This window comes from Erythrolamprus reginae, chromosome 12 (assembly GCF_031021105.1).
Source record: "Erythrolamprus reginae isolate rEryReg1 chromosome 12, rEryReg1.hap1, whole genome shotgun sequence".
Lineage (NCBI taxonomy): Eukaryota > Metazoa > Chordata > Lepidosauria > Squamata > Dipsadidae > Erythrolamprus > Erythrolamprus reginae.
This window is the reverse complement of record NC_091961.1, coordinates 9,200,029-9,220,768: the sequence shown is the minus strand read 5'-3', so window position 1 is coordinate 9,220,768 and position 20,740 is coordinate 9,200,029. Positions and strand designations below refer to the sequence as shown.

Genomic DNA, 20,740 nt, shown 5'->3' with positions numbered 1-20,740 from the left:
AAACAAACAAACAAACAACCCTGACTGCAGAAGATATGACTTCAGCAACAGCAACGCCTGGAACTCACTGACTGTTATTTTTTCCCCTAACCCCAAGATCTTCAACCTTAAATTGTCTACCTTTGACCTCTCCCCTTTTCTAAGAGGTCTGTAAGGGGCGTGCATAAGGGCACTATTGTGCCTACCGTCCCTGTCCTTCTGTCCTATTATCCTTTTTATCACTTCTTTATACTTTGTTATGTTAATACAAACCCTAATTCTACACTTGTTTGACAAATATAGCAAATAAATAAAATAAATAAATAAATTTAGGAACCAGATGTAAGAGGAGAGAGAGCTGGGAGCAGAAGTTAAACAAGATTTATGTCAAGTGCAAGAGGTCAGGGTCACAGGTTAAGTTGCACCACAGATGATTTATTCAAACCTATACACAAGAATGGTACAATGATCAGCATCAAAATTGGTGTTAGATGAGGGTCAACAGATTCAAGAAAGGGTGGACTTGGATTATTTGCAGTAATATAAGGACTCTAAGCTGATGACAAGTTTAACTCCACCCTCCTGCCTGCTCTTCCTACCCCGGAAGTGGGCATGCAAATCACCTGACCTCTCTGGATAGCACTGATATCACTAGCAAGAGTAGCAATCCCCTCCCTAAGCTGTACCACTTGAACCTGACAGGAAAGGTGTGAATGAGAAGCTCTCTGCAAAGACAAAGATCTTCTATAATCTAGCCCAGTGATGGCGAACCTATGGCATGGGTGCCACAGGTGGCATGTGGAGCCATATCTGCTAGCACGCAAGCTGTTGCCCTAGCTCAGCTCCAACGTGCATGTGTGTGCTGGCATTTCTGGCTTCTAGAGAGCCTCTGGGGAAGGGCATTTTTACCCTCCCACAGCTCCAGGGAAGCCTTTGAGGCTTGGGGAGGGCAAAACACGATTCTACTGGGCCCACCAAAAATTGAGAAACAGGCTGTTTCCAGCCTCCAGGGGTGGGGGAAGCTGTTTTCACCCTCCCCAGGCATTGAATTACAGGTGTGGGCACTAGCGCATGTGTGATAGCGCATGCCCACACTCTGTCAGCATTCGAAGTAAAAAAGGTTCACCATCGGTTTCCGGTCATAATTCAAGTGTTGGTTATGACCTATAAAGCCCTTCATGGCATCGGACCAGAATATCTCCGGGACCGCCTTCTGCCGCACGAATCCCAGCGACCAGTTAGGTCCCACAGAGTTGGCCTTCTCCGGGTCCCGTCGACTAAACAATGTCATTTGGTGGGACCCAGGGGAAGAGCCTTCTCTGTGGCGGCCCCAACCCTCTGGAACCAACTCCCCCCAGATATCTGAGTTGCCTCCACCCTCCTTGCCTTTCGTAAGCTCCTTAAAACCCACCTCTGTCATCAGGCGTGGAGGAATTGAGATACTGTATTCCTTTTCCCCCAGGCTTATACAATGTATGCATGGTATGTCTGCATGTATGATTGGTTTCTTAAATTGGGGTTTTTTACATTACTTTTAATATTAGATTTGTTCATATTGTCTTTTTACTGTTGTTAATCGCCCTGAGTCTACGCAGAGGGGCGGCATACAAATTTAATAAGTAAATAAGTAAGTAAGTAAGTAAGTAAGTAGGTAGGTAGGTAGGTAGGTAGATAAGTAAGTAAATAAATAACCAATCTAGCCCCATGATGATGAATCTATGGCAGGTGTCACACAAGTGGCATGCAGAGCCCTCTGTGTGGGCACGCCAGCCATCACCCCAGCCCAGCTCCACCAAGCGTGCGTGCAGATCTCCTGCTGGCCAGGTCTTCAGGTCTCTGCTGTGCATGCGCAGGAGTGGGGCACATGCTGGGGAAACATGTGTGCATACGCAGGAGCTCTCGCATTGCATTTTGGAGCCTCCCATGGCACCCTGTGCCCTATTTTGACTTCCAGGTTGGTGCAGGAGGCCAAAATGGGGGCACGGGGAGCATGTGTGTTTCCCACACACCCCACACTCCACGCTTTGGACCTGGAAGGCCTCCTGCAACAACCTTGAAGCCAAAAGTGGGCATGGGGGTGCCACATGAGGCCCCACATGCCCTGTTTTGGGCCTGAAAAGCCTCCTGCACCACCTGGAAGCCAAAAATGGATGAGGGCGGGGAGGGGGTGCATACATGGAGAGGGACAGAGGCAGAGGTTTTGTACTCATGTGCAGGGACATGCGGGGGGAGGGTCATACACACATTGTATTATGGGTGCGGGCATGCTTTCAGCACACGCTGACAAAAAGGTTAGACATCACTGATCTAACCAATCTATCTTCTGGATGGGTTTTTTGGAGAAGGTGGCTAGTTCTTCCTAGTTCTATCTTTAAGGCAATGGTTAAGTGAGGTGCACCCAATTTTATGTCCTTTGTTTTGCTATGGTCATTAAGCAAATCACTGCAGATGTTCAGTGACTCAAAGGCTTCCTCCGTTGCCTTTGCTTGTTGGAAGCTAGCTGGTGTTCTGCCAGGTTCTCTGGTATGAGCCTCCCGAAAATTCAAGGGTACAAATTTCAGACACACACACACTTGAAAGTTCAAAAACAATGTTCTTTATCACAAAATTCAAAAGAAACAAAGCACCCTTTTTGTATTGCAAAGAGCACTCGTCCCAAAACAACCCTTGTAGGCTGTACAATCCCCTTAATCAGTCCTTAAGTACTTAGCTAGCAGCTGTGAAGAAACATCACAGCCCTCCTTCTTCCACGAAGTGAAATACACACACTTAACTTTGCTTTGGTTTCAAAGTCGTGAAAAATCAACAAATCCGGAAACAGCAGGGCACGGTCCTGAAGAACAATGATCAGATAATCTTCCACAATGGCCAAGCCAGCATGCTGCTATTTATATCAGCAGCTCTAATTACTGGAGCCCCACCCAAACACAGGTGGCCTCTCTTATCTCCTGTAATATTTCCTCAATTGGTCTCTTCTATGCATAAGTCTGCGCATGCATGGATTTAACACTTCCTCATCCCAGTCGATCGAAGATAAGGGAGATTGGCTTCCTGGGCTGTATGCCAAGTCCTCCTCTTCCAAGTCACCCCCACCTTCTTCTTCGTCTGAGGAAACTGCACTACCTGTCTCTGTCGGCAATAAAACAGGCCTATGACATGTTGATGTTTCCCCCACCTCCACCTCCACCTCCCTTGGGGCCGGAGCTGGGCCAGAGCTAACCACAACAGCTGGGAAGGTCCCATATGACGCAGGATGCTGCAACTATCATCAATAACACTAGAATTTTGATCACCTGATTGTAGGGATGCTGCGGTGGTCATAAGTATGATAATTGGTCATAAGCCACTTTTTTCAGTGCCATTTTAATTTGAATAGTCTCTAAAAGAATGGTTATAGATTGAGACCAATCTCTGCGGCCCAAATTAAAATAGACTACTTACAGGACCGTCTTCTGCCTCACGTGTCCCAGTGGCCAGTCAGGTCCCACAGAGTCGGCCTTCTCCAGGTTCTATCACCTGGCAGGGCCTTCTCTGTGGCAGCCCTGGCCCTTTTGGAACCAACTTCCTCTAGAGATTTGCACTGCCCCGATCCTCCCTGTCTTCCGCAAGACTCTAAAGACCTATTTTCCCCAACAGGCTTAGGGGCACTAAGACCAACATTTAGCCCCCGCTGACTAATTAATTCATGTTTGATTGCCTGAGTACGAGTGACTGTTTTTTTTAAAAGAAATTGGGGTATTAGTATGTTTTTAGATTTAGATTGCTACATGTTATGTATTACTTTGTTGTGAGCCGCCCTGAGTCCGAGGAATAGAAAAGCATAGAAATCAATAAAACAAACAAACAAATTCTATGACTTTTCATTCTTGATGCGTCATGGAAGCTGAAAATTCTAATTAAAAAAAAGGGCATTTCAATTCAAATATTTTCAGAGGAGCACTATGAAGTACGAAGATAAAAATATTGATTAAGAGGTTTGCATGTATATCTTAAGAGTATTATTATTATTATTATTATTTATTTATTTATTAGATTTGTATGCCGCCCCTCTCCATAGACTTGGGGCGGCTCACAACAATAACAAAGACAATGTAAGAACAAATCTAATAATTTAAAAAACACTAAAACCCCCATTATTAAAGGCAAGCATACACACGAACATACCACGTATAAACTGTATAGGCCCGGGGGAGATGTCTCAGTTCCCCCATGCCTGACAGCAGAGATGGGTCTTAAGAACTTTACGGAAGGCAAGGAGGGTGGGGGCAGTTCTGATCTCCAGGGGGAGCTGGTTTCAGAGGGTCAGGGCCACCACAGAGAAGGCTCTTCTCCTGGGTCCCGCCAAACGACATTGTTTAGTCGCCGGGACCCGGAGAAGGCCAACTCTGTGGGACCTAACTGGTCGTTGGGATTCGTGCGGCAGAAGGCGGTCCCGGAGATATTCTGGTCCTTGCACTGCGAATAGTTATAACATCCTATGGAAACAGCTTTCGCTTTCAGAGTTGCGCTAATAATTGTCGGAGCCTTCTGCGCAACAATGGAAGAGTACCGAAAGACTCACGGCTTTCTGAAGGCCATCTTTTGTCAGATGCTTTCAAAGCTGCTTAATGAAAACCTGGAGAGAGCACTTGCTGTTGAAGAGAGAAATCTCTCCCATGCCCACATGTGTTCATTGCCTCCTCATCTCCTGGCTAGTATGTGAGTGCTTCTTACTGTGGGAGGGAACCAAAGTAGGGCATTCTATTTATGGGCACAAATAAAGAGTCTGGAGAAGGATGTTACCAGAACAAAAGAACATTATGTTGAAACTTGAGCATCATCCACAAGCTCCAAAAAAGGGGGGGGCTTTGTTTTAATAGCCTGTGTGTAATGGCCTGGATCTAGATGACCGTGATGTGATGAAAAAGACATATATGTGACAGATTACAAAGTCAACAGCGCTGAAAATGCTTCCTACAGTATCAGAGGATTGCTTTAGGCCAGTGTTTCCCAACCTTGGCAAATTGAAGATATTTGGACTTCAACTCCCAGAATTCCCCAGCCAGCAAATGCTGGCTGGGGAATTCTGGGTGTTGAAGTCCAGATATCTTCAAGTTGCCAAGGTTGGGAAACACTGCTTTAGGCGGCATGGGATTCTCCTAGCCAGTTATCCATCATCCAGAATGCTCAACCATGCTGTGTGTATGGAGGTTTTGGTCAGCATCGCTGAAGAATTCTGCTTTGGGAGCAACGGAAGGACAGAAGAGAAAGGGGGGACATGATCAAAACATTTAAATGTGCTAAAGGGTTAAATAAGGTTCAGGAGGGAAGTGTTTTTAATAGGAAAGTGAACCCAAGAACAAGGGAGCACAATCTGAGGTTAGTTGGGGGAAAGATCAGAAGCAACTTGAGAAAATATTATTTTACCGAAAGAGTAGTAGATGCTTGGAACAAAGGTCCGGCAGACGTGGTTGGTAAATCCACAGGAACTGAATTTAAACGTGCCTGGGATAAACATATATCCATCCCAAGATATAGGAAATAGTATAAGGGCAGACTAGAGGGACCATGAGGTCTTTTTCTGCCGTCAGTTTTCTATGTTTTAAAAGCACATTTCAAAGTCTCTCATTTGGTGCCTCCCCCAATAGCCTCTGAATGAAAATCCCAACGGATGAAATAGAGCTCTGGTCCTATGAGAATACCAACAAAGTCATGACCAACTTCAGGAAGAGAGGGGCAGGAGGAGGAAGAGTATGGTATTTCAGACAGCAGGTGCTTCAATATACCACAAGGCTCATCATTATTTCAGGAAGGATCCAATATTGGCTCTTTCTTATTTTTAATCTCCCATCCCCAAGCCCTAGATATACCCTAAGCCAAAATCACAAATTATTTTATTCTGAATTTACATTCAGGATATATATAGGTAGACCTGTACACTTTTGGTTTTCAACAAATAAACCCCTAGCCAGTTTAGCAATTATTAAGCATGGATTTGATGAATTAATGCTGCAAAAAAATGGTCATAAAATTAGGTTGGTTGCATGGATAAACATGCATGAACTAACATTGGTTGCCGATCAGTTTCCGGTCACAATTCAAAGTGTTGGTTATGACCTATAAAGCCCTTCATGGCACCGGACCAGAATATCTTTGGGACCGCCTCCTGCCGCACGAATCCCAGCGACCGGTTAGGTCCCACAGAGTCGGCGTCGACTAAACAATGTCGTCTGGCGGGACCCAGGGGAAGAGCCTTCTCTGTGGGGGCCCCGACCCTCTGGAACCAGCTCCCCTGAGATTAGGATTGCCCCCACCCTCCCTGCCTTTCGTAAACTTCTTAAGACCCACCTCTGCCGTCAGGCATGAGGGAACTAAAACATCTCCCCCTTGCCCATGTTGTTTTGTTGATTGATTGACTGTGTGCCTGTTTTTTTATATATATATTGGGATTGTTTTATGAAATTACTAATTTTAAATTGTAATTAGATTGGTGGGCATTGGATTTGCTATTATGTACTATTTTTTATTGTTGTTGTGAGCCGCCCCGAGTTTGCGGAGATCCAATAAATCTAATCTAATCTAATCTAACCACCATCACCACTTCTGGCAGAAGTTCCATTAAGATAGTAGTCAAAGACAATCTGTACTTTTTTATATTAAACATAAAGGTTCCTTAGAAATCAAGTATCATTCATTCCCAATTGTCAGATGACATTGATCTTTCTTAAGCAAGCAAACAAAGTATGAGATTCTATAATCATGTTTGTCACTATTTCCTGTAATTCTACCTACACAGGTCTAGCCACAATCCATGTGAATGCAACGTAATTACTATGCAAACAGGCACAACTGCATTTGTAATATGATGAGAAACTTTTTGGGGGGGGAAAGTGTTGTACCTAAATTTAATCATATCAAATAGGGCCAGTGGCACTTTTATGACTAAATCAATTCTACTTTGGAGCAACTACAAAAAAAAGAGGAGAAAATGAGAGCCTTACCTCTTGCTCTTGTTGAAATATGACAACTCTCCCGCCTTTGTCTCCCGTCGCTAGCAATTCTCCAGAATGATTAAATTCTACTGTAGATATTATGTCAGCTGTACAATAAAGAACAAAAAGAGACAGGTTACAATTTTCAATGAACATTCAATTCTAGCATTGTGGACTTGGAAGAAGCCGGATGGGAAGAGCATTGATGCTTCTATGGTGTTAGAAAAGATTCCTAAGTACAGTGGAACCTCAACCTAAGAACACCTCTACTTATGAACTTTTCCAAATAAGAACCGGGTGTTCAAGATTTTTTTGCCTCTTCTCAAGAACCATTTTCCACTTACAAAACCGAGTCTCTGAAACTGTAACCAGAAAAGGCAGGGAGAAGCCTCCGGGGGGCCTCTCTAGGAATCTCCTGGGAGGAAACAGGGCCGGAAAAGGCGGGAAGAAGCCTGTGATTGGGAGGGCAAAGGCCCTGTTTCCTTCCATGAGATACCTAGACAGGTACCACAGAGGCTTCTTCCCACCTTTTCCGGCCCTGTTTCTTCCCAGGAGATTGCTAGACAGGCCCCAAAGAGGCTTCTCCCTGCCTTTTCCGTTACAGTTTTGGAGGTTTGGGTTTGTAAGTGGAAAATGGTTCTTGAGAAGAGGCAAAAAAATCTTGAACACCCGGCTCTTAACTAGAAAAGTTCCTAAGTAGAGGCGTTTGTAGGTAGAGGTACCACTGTACTCTCACCTATGCAATTAATCACCCAAGCCAAACCTGTTATCTAACTACTGCAATGTGACATGTGTGCCATAGGTTCACCATCACAGACCTAGCATATCTTTTATATCCCTTTCAAGGCAAAATGTGTGCCTAGTTGGAGGAAAGATCAGAAGCAACGTGACAAAATATTATTTTACTGAAAGAATAGTAGATGCTTGGGACAAATTTCCAGCAGACGTGGTTGGTAAATCCACAGTAACTGAATTTAAACATGCCTGGGATAAACATATCTCCATCCTACGATAAAATACAGGAAGTAGTATAAGGGCAGACTAGATGGACCATGAGGTTTTTTTCTGCCATCAATCTTCTATGTTTCTCAGAGTCCTATACCTAAAGCAAAATCTTTGTTAAAGTATCCTCATTTATACATGTCCACACAAGAGGAAGCCCTGGTTCTGGCAGAATACCAAAATAAAGAGGAATGATTTGGTTGTAGTTAGCACCTGCACAAGATCACTAATAATAATTGTTCTGCCAGCGTGTCCGAACCGCCCGTAATTACAGGGTCATTAGTCCAGAAAGACACACACCACACAATAGAAGGAAAACCAAAAGTCTTTATCAACAGAAAAGCAGAAAAAAAACCCTTTTAAAATGTCAAAGGGATTTTCTGGTACACACAAGGCACAGGTGAAATGCAATCCAATTTCTCACCCAATAACTGGGAAATTGAGTCCAATTCTAAAACCCAGAAAGTCCACACACAATCTTGGACAGCACAAAAACCACGATCTTGACGAAACAATGAATCAGATAAACTGCCATGAGGCTAAAACACCAAGCTGCACTTTTATCTGTAGCACTAATTACAGCAACCCCACCCAACCATAGGTGGCCTCATTTTCTCTTGTAATAATCCTTCAGTTGTTTTCTCCTATGCATCACTCTACGCATGCGTGGATGTGTCATTAATTCTTGTTCAGAATCTAGGGATGATAAGGAAGATTGATCTCCTCCTGGGCTGTCTGCCAAACTCCCCTCTTCCCTGTCACTCACGCTTCCTTGGTGAGAGGAGACTTCGTCGGCAGATTCCATCGGGAGCAAAACAGGCCTGTGGCATGTGGATGTTTCCCCCACATCCACATCCACATTCCTTGGGGCAGGAGCTGGGCCAGAGCTAACCACAACAAATAATAATAGTAAATCAAGTTCACTAAAATGCTAGTTTACTGATCCATGGGTATTAAGAAAGTTTTGCACACTGATGTTAATCCAACACAGTCAACTGTACACAGCGGCTGTGTTCTTCCCATTTCTTAAACCACATTTATTTAATCGTGGTTTGCAAATAAATTGCTTTTCACAAAACATGCTAAGTCAAAACCAATCAATGGTTTATGGCTTAGTGTCAAGGTGCATAGCTACCTCTTCCAAGTAACAATTTTAAAAAGGGAAACTGGCAAGAAATAAAGCTCTAGCATCTTCTTTATAATCCAAGAATCCTACTGAAATTTTTACAAAAATCTTTATTTGGAAGGATGTCAACAGAAAAAGGACAAAGTAAGGAGTGGGAGCTAGGCAGGACGATATTCTGCTAAGCACTGCATTGAATGGCAGCTGTGTTCACAAGCCGTAGACATTTTGAAGACATCCCCAATACATCCTCCAAATCAGGGTGGATAAAAATGGATGGTTTTTTAAAAGTTTTTTAAAAATCAGATTTTTAAAATGTAAATCGGATTTTTTTTCATCAATTAATTTTAATTAAAAAAAATTGGAGTAAAAATATATCTAAAGATAGTTTTCTATTTAAGATATATTAATAATTTAGTTCATTCAGCATGAAATGCAGCTCAGTTACAATAGTGTGAGGCTGTACAGTGGTACCTCTACTTCCGAACTTAATTCATTATTATTATTATTATTATTATTATTATTATTATTATTATTAATTAGATTTGCATGCTGCCCCTCTCCGCAGACTCGGGGCGGCTCACAACAATAATATGAACAATATACTGTATCACAAATCTAATATTAAAAAGTCTCTAAAAGCCCCTTATTTAAAAAACAGACATACACACAAACATACCATTCCATGAACAGGTTCTTAAGTAGAAAAGTTTGTAAGAAGAAGCATTTTTTCCCATGGGAATCAATATAAAAGCAAATAATGTGTGCAATTGGGGAAAGGCACAGGGAGAGTGGAGGCCCTGTTTCCTCCCAGGAGATTCCTAGAGAGGCCCCACGGAGGCTTCTCCCTGCCTTTTCTGGTTACAGTTTCAGAGGCTTGGGTTTGTAAGTGGAAAATGGTTCTTGAGAAGAGGCAAAAAAATCTTGAAAAGTTCTTATCTAGAAAAGTTCGTAAGTAGAGGCATTCTAGGGTAGAGGTACCACTGTATATTCTGCAATATTGGGACCGGTGGTGAGTCAACAACGGGTCAGAGGAGCCACTGAAGGACAGAGATGACAGTTGCTCTTAAAAATTACAATTTGAGTTTATTTAAATCAATCCTTTCTAATATTTATTTATTTGTTTGTTTATTTATTGGATTTGTATGCCGCCCCTCTCCGTGGACTCATGATTTAAATCAACTAGCTCTAAATCAAATCCCCCCCTGCTCCAAATGCCTCATGTGGGGGAAGCATGGCCTCAGTCAAAATTAGCTATCCCAGAGGTTATTCTGATTTCGTGCCTGATCCTAGAAAAAGACTGATCTTGATGGGCCAGTCTTCCACTATACATTCCGTGTACCTGTAATTCATTTAAACATTAAATATTATTTTCATTTTAGACTTATTTGCATTTAATACAAGTTTAGCTTTTACAGTATAATCTAGGCCAGTGATGGCGAACCTGTGGCACCCGTAGCCTGCCCTAGTTCAGCTCCAACATGTATATGTGTGCCAGCCAGCTGATTTTTGGCTAGTACAGAGGCTCTGGGAGGGCGTTTTTGGCTTCCAGAGAGCCACCGGGGGGATGGTGGAGGGTGGTTTTACCCTCCCACAGTTCCAGGGAAGCCTTTGGAGCCTGGGGAGGGCGAAACACAAGCCTATTGGGCCCACCAGAAGTTGGGAAACAGGCTGTTTCCAGCCACCAGAGGGCCTCTGGGGAAGCTGTTTTCGCCCTCCCCAGGCATTGAATTATGGGTGTGGGCACTCACGCATGCACAAGAGTGCACTGTTTTTAGCACCCAAGGGGGAAAAAGGTTCACCATCACTGATCTAGGCTGAACCTAGATTTTCCTTACGGATGCTAAACAATCCCACCTCCACTCTATTGCATACTACCCCACTATCTTTAGCTATTTCCTGGTATTTATCTTACAGTTTTAATCTTTTATATTATTGTTTTATTGTAAGCCACCCAGATTTGCAGGAGAGCAAGATGGGCAGTGAATAAATTTAATAAATAAATAAATTTGTCTTGTAAATGAATTCTAACTCTGCCTTAAAGCTGATTTCCTCATCTACATAAATCATTCATCCATCCATTCATAAGTGCACTCTGCTTGTAATGGTTTCTGACCACAATGAACTGAATTGATTGACTGATATTCTGGCAGCTGCTTCTATGCCGCAAAGGGCTCGTTTTTAAGATACCACCTCTGCAAACTGTTGTAATGATATAAAGTTTACTCTCCTTCCCATCCTGTGGGTAGATACGGGTTTTGCACCTAGCCAAAATTGTCTAAATTGTATCCCCAAATATGATTTGATTCCAAGTATGGTACCCTTGCACAACCACACTTACAATTCAAAACAGCCATGATTGGGAAATCAACTCGGGAAAAGGGGAAGGAAGCACCAAACATCATCAATTGTCTTCAAAATGCCAACAAGATCTTAAATACAACTTGCAACTCCCAATGACACATTCCAAACTTGCCTCCAGATGTCCTGTGGGTGCTACCTGCAAAGAATCCCCTATGAATCCTTAAGTTCATGGCCAACTGAAGCTTTAATTTGGAAGTGAGTGTTTATTGCTATTTGAAACATTTCTTCTCCTGCTTCCTTTAATTGAAGAGCCAGTAGGAAAAAACTATTGACAGCTGAGGGAGGGGCCATAATTACGTGACTTCTCTATAGCTCTTAATAATCAATCTGGTATTTATTTATTTATTATTTATTTATTTAGATTTGTATGCCGCCCCTCTCCGCAGACTCGGGGCGGCTCACAACAAAGTGAAAAACAATTTATAACAAATCTAAATTTCTACTAAAAACATTTTAAAAAACCCATTTTCTAAACACACATACATACACACATACCATTCATAAATTGTATATGCCCGGGGGAGATGTCTCAGTTCCCCCATGCCTGACGACACAGGTGGGTCTTAAGGAGCTTACGAAAGGCAAGGAGAGTAGGGGCAGTTCTAATCTCCGGGGAGAGTTGGTTCCAGAGGGTCGGGGCCGCCACAGAGAAGGCTCTTCCCCTCGAATTTTGATATTTGCAGGCTATGCCAATACATACCTAGTTTATTTCTTAGTGGAAAAGCAGAGGTGTAATGATATTGAAGACACTGGTGTGGGAGGGTTTGCAAGGTGCAAATTATGAATTGCTCATTTCCTTATTCTACTTCCTTTTTAAAGCATGTTTTATTTGGAAGAATCTCCAGATCTTTTACAATTACACAATGTAAGGAAAGAAGAGAAACATCACAACAGTTGAACAAACATGTAGCAACTATGACTAAATGGTGGCAGAGTGAATTACAAGTAAATGTGCAAGAGATGAACAATATAGTCCAGAATATAAGGAAAATTAAGAATACAAGAGTTAGGGAAATGAGAAGGAAAATATTACATACACACCCGTTCAACTTGCATACTTTCAGCAGAATGTTAAGAATACCTGTTGGCATGGGTGTCAAGATAAAGGAGTGTTTATGCATATGCTTTGGGAATACTCGATAGTGCAGAACTTTTGGGAAAAAAGTGCAAGAGGATATTAATAGGATGTTAAATATACGATGGATAAAGTTACAATGGATAAAGGAAATGGCAGTATTAGTTAGTTAGTATTAGTTAAAAGGAATGAGATGGGAGAATTTAGCAAAATAAAAGAAGCAGTGATCGAAAGCGCTCAGGCAGTAATGGTTTTAGGCTGGAAGGATGTGACAAAAAGGACAATACAAAATAGGCGTTGATTGCTTACCTGAACGCCTCTTCTCGTACGGTGAGCGGGTACAGCAGTCACATGGGTTGCTCATGTCCAATCCGGTGGAACTGAGCCTAGTGTTAAAAAAGCTTGCTGGATCCGCCCCTTCCCCAGAATTCGCGAATCCGTAGACTAGGCTCAGATGTGAAGCTCTTTAGTGTTCAACTCTCATAGTTAGAGGAAAGAAAAGTTATAGAAGATATAGAAGACACATACAAGGGCGGGAAGTGACTGCTGTACCCGCTCACCGTACGAGAAGAGGCGTTCAGGTAAGCAATCAACGCCTATTCTCCGTACTGAAGGAGCGGGTCCAGCAGTCACATGGGACATACCCAATAGATTGGTCCCTAGGGTGGGATTAGATTGCTATCGTGAGAGATAACGGATTGGAGTACCCTTCTGCCGAAGGCAGCGTCCGCTGAGGCGTAAGAATCAATCTTGTAGTGCCTGATGAAGGAATTTGGCGAGGCCCATGTGGCTGCTTTGCAGACCTCCTCCAACGGAGCTTGAGTCGCCCAAGCGGCCGAAGTGGCTGCGCTCCTGGTGGAGTGCGCTGTGATGTTCTTTGGAACTGAGAGGGAGGCCGACTCGTAGGCCTTAGAGATAGTCCCTCTGATCCAACGGCCTATCACTGTTGAAGACACTTTGGCACCCATGACTCTGGGGTGATAGGCTACAAAAAGTGCTTCCGACCTCCGAAAGGGTCCTGTGCGTTGGATATAGATCCTGAGCGCTCTAATGAGGTCCAGGGTGTGCCATCTAATTGCCAAAGGATGGTCCCGTTGGAGGCAGAAGGAAGGTAAGACAATATCTTGGGTTCTGTGGAACATGGAACTGACCTTAGGTAAGAAGGTGGGGTCCAGTCGTAAGACTACCTTGTCCTGATGGAATTGGCAGAGGTCCTGCCTGATTGAAAGGGCTGCCAACTCCGAAATGCGTCGGGCAGAGGTAATTGCCACCAGGAATGCTACCTTAAAGGATAGGTACCTGAGGGACGCAGATTTTAGGGGTTCGTAGGGTGCCTGCGTGAGGGAATGGAGAACCCGTGGCAAATCCCAGGAAGGATATCTGTGGACCTTAGAAGGTCTGAGGTTGGCTATACCTTTGAGGAATTCCTGAACTTCTGGGAAGGAACGGAGAGGCTGTCTGCGGGGCCCTGCTAGGACAGAGGAAATGGCCGCCAGATGACGACGGAGAGTACTGGTGGAAAGGCCTTGATGGAAACCTTGCATAAGGAAGAAGATGATCCTGTGTATGGGAATGCACAGGGGAGAAAGACCTTCCTGTAGACACCACTGGTGAAACTTGGACCATGTATGGTCGTAGATTCGATTGGTCGAACCTCTTCTGGCCTTTAAGATGACCTCCACTGTGTCGGGGTCGTGTCCACGCAGTTCTAAGTCTCTCCTGATAACAGCCAGGCGGTGAGGTGGAACCACTCCGGGTCTGGATGGAATGAGGCCCCCTGCCGTAGCATATCCCCCGAAACGGGGAGTCGCCAGGGGTCCTGGACGGACAGCTGTTGAAGATCCGCGAACCAGGGCCGGCGGGGCCAATGAGGGGCGATTAGGATTACTCGGGCCCTCTCGATGAGGACCTTGTGAATCACGTCCGGAAGAATTGGGATTGGAGGGAATGCATACAGGAGTCCTGGGGGCCAGGGGCTCCTGAGGGCATTGGTTGCTTCTGCTCCCGGGGATGGAAATCTGGAAAAGAATCGAGGGAGTTGGGCATTCGCTTCGGTCGCAAAGAGATCCAGTACTGGTAGGCCGAATCTGAGGCTGATTTGATGGAACAGATCTTGATGGAGATTCCACTCTCCTGGGTTTATCGTTGCTCGAGAGAGCCAATCCGCCTGGACGTTGAGGCTCCCCGAGATGTGATCGGCTAGGAGCGACTGAAGGTGTTTTTCTGCCCAAAGGCCTAACTTGAGGGCCTCCCTCATGAGAGCCTTGGATCTCGTGCCCCCCTGTCTGCAGATGTGGCTTTTTGTGGCTATGTTGTCGGTGAGAATGAGAACGTGCCGGTTGGGGATGCGAGGCATGAACTGTTTTAGAGCCAGGGATACGGCTCTTAACTCTAGCCAATTGATTGGCCTGGAGGCTTCCTCCGGAGACCACGTGCCCTGGGCTATCATCCCCTGGGCATGGGCGCCCCATCCTGATAGGCTGGCATCTGTGGTGATGACGAATTGGTCCGGGCACCTGAAAGGGGATCCTTTGTCCATGGCCGGAGACATCCACCACTTGAGAGATCTGCAAATAATCGATGGGATGACAATGCGACGACTTGAGTTGCTGTGCCCCGATCTCTGAAAGGGTAATAGAAGCCACTGTAGTTCCCTAGCGTGAAGACGAGCCCAGGGAATGATGCCTATGCATGACACCATCTTTCCCAAAAGAGAAGACAAGGTTACTATGGGGACTGATGGTCGAAGTAAAATGCGTGAAATCAACTCCCTTATATTCTGTTTTCTCTCAGGAGAGAGGAAGACCTGGGAGGATTCTGAATTAATAATGGATCCCAAGTGCAAAATGGAAGTGGAAGGCTGGAGGTGACTTTTGTCAAAATTGATGGAAAAACCATGGTTCTGTAGAACTGACATGGTGACAGAAAGATCTACTTTAACTTCCTCCAGAGAATTCCCATGAACCAAAATGTCATCTAGATAACATAAAATGTGGATGGGCGAGGCCCGGATATAGGCCGCCAGCGACCCCAACAGCTTTGTAAAGACCCTAGGGGCCGAGGAAAGACCAAATGGCATAGCCCTATACTGGAAATGTCTGCCCTGGAAGGAGAAACGTAAGAATTTTCTGTGGCATTTGGCAATAGGGATATGGAGGTAGGCCTCAGTGAGGTCTAATGAAGCCATGAAATCCCCCGGGTGGATGGCGGCTAAAATGGATGGCAAGGAGTGCATCTTGAACTTCCTATATTTGATGAAAAGGTTCAGCTTCTTTAAATCCAAAATAGCTCTCCAACCTCCGGAGGACTTAGGAACCATAAAAAGGATGGAGTAAAACCCCCGGCCTCTCTGACCTGGGGGGACCGGTTGAATGGCTCTGATGGACAATAAATGGGAAATGGCTTCCTCCATACGGATACGATCTGAGGAAGACCTGGGAGAAGGGCAGGAAATAAAACGATTAGGGGGAGGAGAAATAAACTCTAAAAGGAGACCTTTTTGAACAGTATCAATAACCCAGGGATCCTTGGAAGTGAGACGCCAGCTAGAGAAGAAATAAGCCAGGCGGCCACCTATGGGGATCGAAGAAGAACTACCGTATTTTTCGCTCTATAAGACGCACCTGCTGATAAGACGCACCTAGTTTTTAGAGGAGGAAAATAGAAAAAAAATATTTTGAGCCAAAAAGTAGGCTAAAATATTTATTACAATAACACTGCCCTAGGGGAATTGGGAAAATATACAAACAAGCCCCCCTCTCTCTTTCTTTCTATCTCTCCCTCTTTCTCTCTACCTTTCTTTCTCTTTCTCTCTCTCCCTTTCTCTGTCCCTCTCTTTCTTTCTCTCTGTCCCTCTCTTTCTTTCTCTCTGTCCCTCTTTCTTTCTCTCTGTCCCTCTCTTTCTTTCTCTCTGTCCCTCTCTTTCTTTCTTTCTCTCTGTCCCTCTCTTTCTTTCTCTCTGTCCCTCTTTCTTTCTCTCTGTCCCTCTCTTTCTTTCTCTCTGTCCCTCTCTTTCTTTCTCTCTGTCCCTTTCTTTCTCTCTGTCCCTCTTTCTTTCTCTCTCTTATCTCTCCTTCTCTCACTCACTCTCTTTGTATCTCTCTCTTTCTCTCTCTCCTTCTCTATCTCTCCCTCTTTCTCTCTCCCCCTTTCTATCTCTCCTCTCCCTTTCTCTGTCCCTCTATTTCTTTCTCTCTGTTCTTCTCTTTCTTTCTCTCTGTCCCTCTTTCTTTCTCTCTCTTATCTCTCCTTCTCTCACTCACTCTCTTTGTATCTCTCTCTTTCTCTCTCTCCTTCTCTATCTCTCCCTCTTTCTCTCTCCCCCTTTCTATCTCTCCTCTCCCTTTCTCTGACCCTCTCTTTCTTTCTCTCTGTTCTTCTCTTTCTTTCTCTCTGTCCCTCTTTCTTTCTCTCTGTCCCTCTCTTTCTTTCTCTCTGTCCCTCTCTTTCTTTCTCTCTGTCCCTCTCTTTCTTTCTCTCTGTCCCTCTTTCTCTCTCTTATCTCTCCTTCTCTCACTCACTCTCTTTGTATCTCTCTCTTTCTCTCTCTCCTTCTCTATCTCTCCCTCTTTCTCTCTCCCCCTTTCTATCTCTCCTCTTCTTTTCTTTCTCTCTCTCTCTTTCTCCCTTATTTTTTCTGTTTTTCTGCTGTGGGCGGTTTAGGGCCCCTCAAACCCTGACGACCTCGCCCCCGAATCCTGGCCGGGACAGGGCAGCTTCCTCTGACAGGCGCCGCGCGGGGCCGAGGGGGCTCAGCAGGAGGCGAAGCGACGGGCGGAGAGAGGGAAGGGGGGGCAGCGGCGTCCCTCCTGGCCTTGGCGACCCTCCCCACCTCCTGCAAACGCGGCGGGCAGCGGGGGGAAAGCGAAGAGCCGGCTCCGGCAGGCGCGGGGCTTGGCTGGCTGGCGGGGGGAGCGCCGCTGGTGGTGCGAAGGGAGACCCTCTTCCGGGAGGGAGGGGGCCAGGCAGCAGCTAGCCAGCCGAGTTCGCAGCCAAACTTTGCACAGGCGGCGGCCGGCTGCGAGCGACTGGCTGGGTTTTTGGTCTTCGAGACCTCCCCGCCTCCTGAAGCGATTCCCGTAGCCTTCCCAAAGGCTCGGAACCGCCAACGCTCCTCCGGTGCCGCTCCGCCTCCTAAACCTGCGGGGTGGAGGCGTCCCCCGGCCCAGCACTTCCAGAGGCACAGCTCTCTTCGGGGTTGGAAAGAGGAGAGGCGGCGACAGAGGCGGCGGTCTCCAGATGAGTATATCGCCGCCCCCCCCCTCTGCTCCAGCGCCTCCCCCCCCCTCCCTGCCTGCATCTTCGCTCCATAAGACGTGGCTGATTTTTCATCCTACTTTGGGAGGAAAAAAACTGCGTCTTATGGAGCGAAAAATACGGTACCATCTAGGTTTTTTAGAAGCCCTGTTAGAGGACGCTCCTCTTTGGTAGCGAAATCCTCTGCCCCTGGAGTTCCTGCCCTGGGAACGAAAACGGGGGGGAATACTGACCTGGGTTCCTCTGATAGGTAGGCGCTTGATCTTGTTGGCGCCCTGGGCGGCGAAAGGACTGCGTTTTGGTGGGTTTTTTGGTGGTCGGACCCAATACTTTCTTCTTGTCCGTAGTTTCTGTGAGAAGTGGGTCCAGAAGATCTCCGAAGAGCAGATCGCGCTTCAATGGCCCCAGGGCTAACTGCCACTTCTAACTGCCACTTCGTCCCTGGCAAGCAAGTACTCCTGCTTGCCAGGGACGAAGCCATAGAAGTCTTCTGGCCGTTGTGGAGGCCGCAATAGACTTGGCTGCGAATCTGGTGGACTGTAATGTGGCATCAGCCACGTATTGAGCGGCTGCAAATACCTTGTTGAAGTCCTGTTGACCTCTTAAATCATCGGGAGGAATATGCTGTTGAAGTTGGCGAAGCCACAGAAGCATGGCTCTGGAAAAAAAGGAAGCCGCTGCGGAACTCTTAATAGCCCAGGAGTCTGCGGTGAACCCTCTCTTGAGCATCTGTTCAATCCGCTTGTCCTCTGGGCGGAGGACCTCCTCTGCTTCGCCTGGCACGGCAGCCGCCGAGTGCAGGGTTTTGACAGGTTCATCCGGTTTGGGAAAGGATAGGAGATCCTCATAGGAAGAAGAGAGTTTGTACAACTTTTTGTCCTTGGTAGTGGGATTAAGCCCAGAAGCTGGAAATTCCCACTGCTTAAGTAAGGCATCTTTAAACAATTTTGGCATAGGAATTACCTCGTTATCCTCCTGTTCCTCTGTGAAGTAGGGTAAATTCTCCTCTGGAGGGTCAGTGGATGTGGTGGCCTGCTTCTCTTGGGCCGCTAGTCCTGTGGAAACTCTAGCCTTGAGAAGGAGAGATTTGAACAATTGAGAGGGGAAAATAGTAACTGGAGAAGGCACCTTTATTTGGGATTCCTCATCGTCCGAGAGGCCTTGAAATGGATCCTCATCCTCTTCCATATCCTGATCATATTCATCCTGAGAGGAATCTGATTCATCCTGAATTGGAGCTCTAACCGTTGGGGGAGAACCCAAGGGACGGGAGGGACGAGGAGGTGGATAAGGTAAGGAGGGCACATTGATGGCAGAGAGTTTGGCATCAATGGCCTTGGATAACACAGAGAAAATAGATTGGAATTCTGGAGGTAAGCTGGAAATATCAGCAGGAGTGGCAGAAGAATCCCTGAAAGCCTGAGAGGATCCTGGCTGGGGGGAATCTTCAATAATATCTGGTTCCTCTGGACCTAATCCCCATAGGTTAGGTTGGGGTCTGTCTAGGTTTGGCTCATCCAGAGATAACACAGTGACCCCAGAAGAAGGCGGATTAGGAGCCTCTGGGGGGTCATGACTGCTGAGCACTTGGGCCTGCACTTTTAATCGTTTTGCTGATTTATCATGGATTTTTTGTAGGGCTTGGTCCCTTCTCTTCTCAGCCCTGGTGGCTTTGGTCATGGGGCGGGCTCCTGAAGAAGAGGAGGTCGAGGCCTGGGGAATACTGGTAATCTCATCACCTGTAGGCCTGGCCTCTCTGGGACCTAGTGTGGTGCCTCTCTTGGGAAAGGAAGCCATAGTCTGACAATTAACAGAAGACAAGGCTGAGCCAAGAAATCTGAATTAGTAGGGAGAAGAATTCCAAGGCTTTCCCAAGAGGAATGGGATCCTGCTCCTAGGCCTCGGAGCTGCTGAGACTTGAGGGCAATCTGGGCAAACCCAGAGTTCGTGTCCCCAAATACAGCGTGGCCAGCCTCCCTAAACTTTAACTAAAGTAACCAAGGCACCCTGGTTGGAGGCTTAGCCGGTGGAGAATTAAGCCTGAGCGTCTCAAAGCCCACTCCAGGATCCGAGCGGTGGACTAAGGCACAAACGGCTGGCAGAAGGCCAACACGAGAGGCCTAAATTAAAAAGGGCGCGAAGGCCTTCGCGCCGAAAAGATCGCTCCGTAACTGTTACTTTAAAAAGGAAGCGATCGGCTAAGTCCAGGAGACTAGGAAAAAGGCGTCTCGCACCGCAGGAGGTAAAGCCCTTTAAACAACAGAAATATAAATATATAAATATATAAATATATAAATACTTGCCCAAAGACCTCCGGGCCGAAGGATTGATAAGAAATCCACAACCGGCAGCAGGAATCGTTAGCGGCGAAAAAAGCCGCGGGAAAACGAAACCGCTACTTCTCCCAATAGAAAAGCCGAGCCGCAAACGGCTGGCGCTACTTAGGCAAGTAACAAGGATAAATATAATGATTTCTTACTAGTTTGAAAGAAAGATCGAAGGGAAGGTGTTAAAGGTTGAACGAGCTAATCACAATAATACCGCAGGATGCGAGAACTGAGCGAATTCTGGGGAAGGGGCGGATCCAGCAAGCTTTTTTAACACTAGGCTCAGTTCCACCGGATTGGACATGAGCAACCCATGTGACTGCTGGACCCGCTCCTTCAGTACGGAGAATTGGTATCGGTATATGGTGGATCATATTCAATTTGAGATTATGGATAAGAGGATGAATTCAGCCAATGAAACTGATCTGCAGGAACTGATGGGACAAGGTAAGAGGATTTGTGGTCAGCAGAATCCGAGACCAAGCTACAAGGAATAAATTGGAATCACTTTATAATATGTAAATAGATATATTGCTTTTGAGTTAAAATGGTATATAGAAAATATGCCCCCATTTTGGTGGAGGGGTACGAATGTTGTCTGGTGGCGGGCACTAATCACTGAGCACATTATTATAAGTTGTGT

At 45.8% G+C, this 20,740-nt stretch overlaps 1 protein-coding gene across 1 annotated transcript in view; it reads right to left on the bottom strand.

Annotated features, from left to right (window-relative positions):
• Window positions 1–20,740, bottom strand: part of PPP2R2A (protein phosphatase 2 regulatory subunit Balpha) — a 120,785-nt gene that overhangs the window by 26,091 nt on the left and 73,954 nt on the right. Inside the window, exon 3 of the mRNA XM_070765699.1 lies at window positions 6,960–7,057. Coding sequence (XP_070621800.1) covers window positions 6,960–7,057 — 98 coding nt within the window. The remainder of the gene's footprint in view (window positions 1–6,959; window positions 7,058–20,740) is intronic.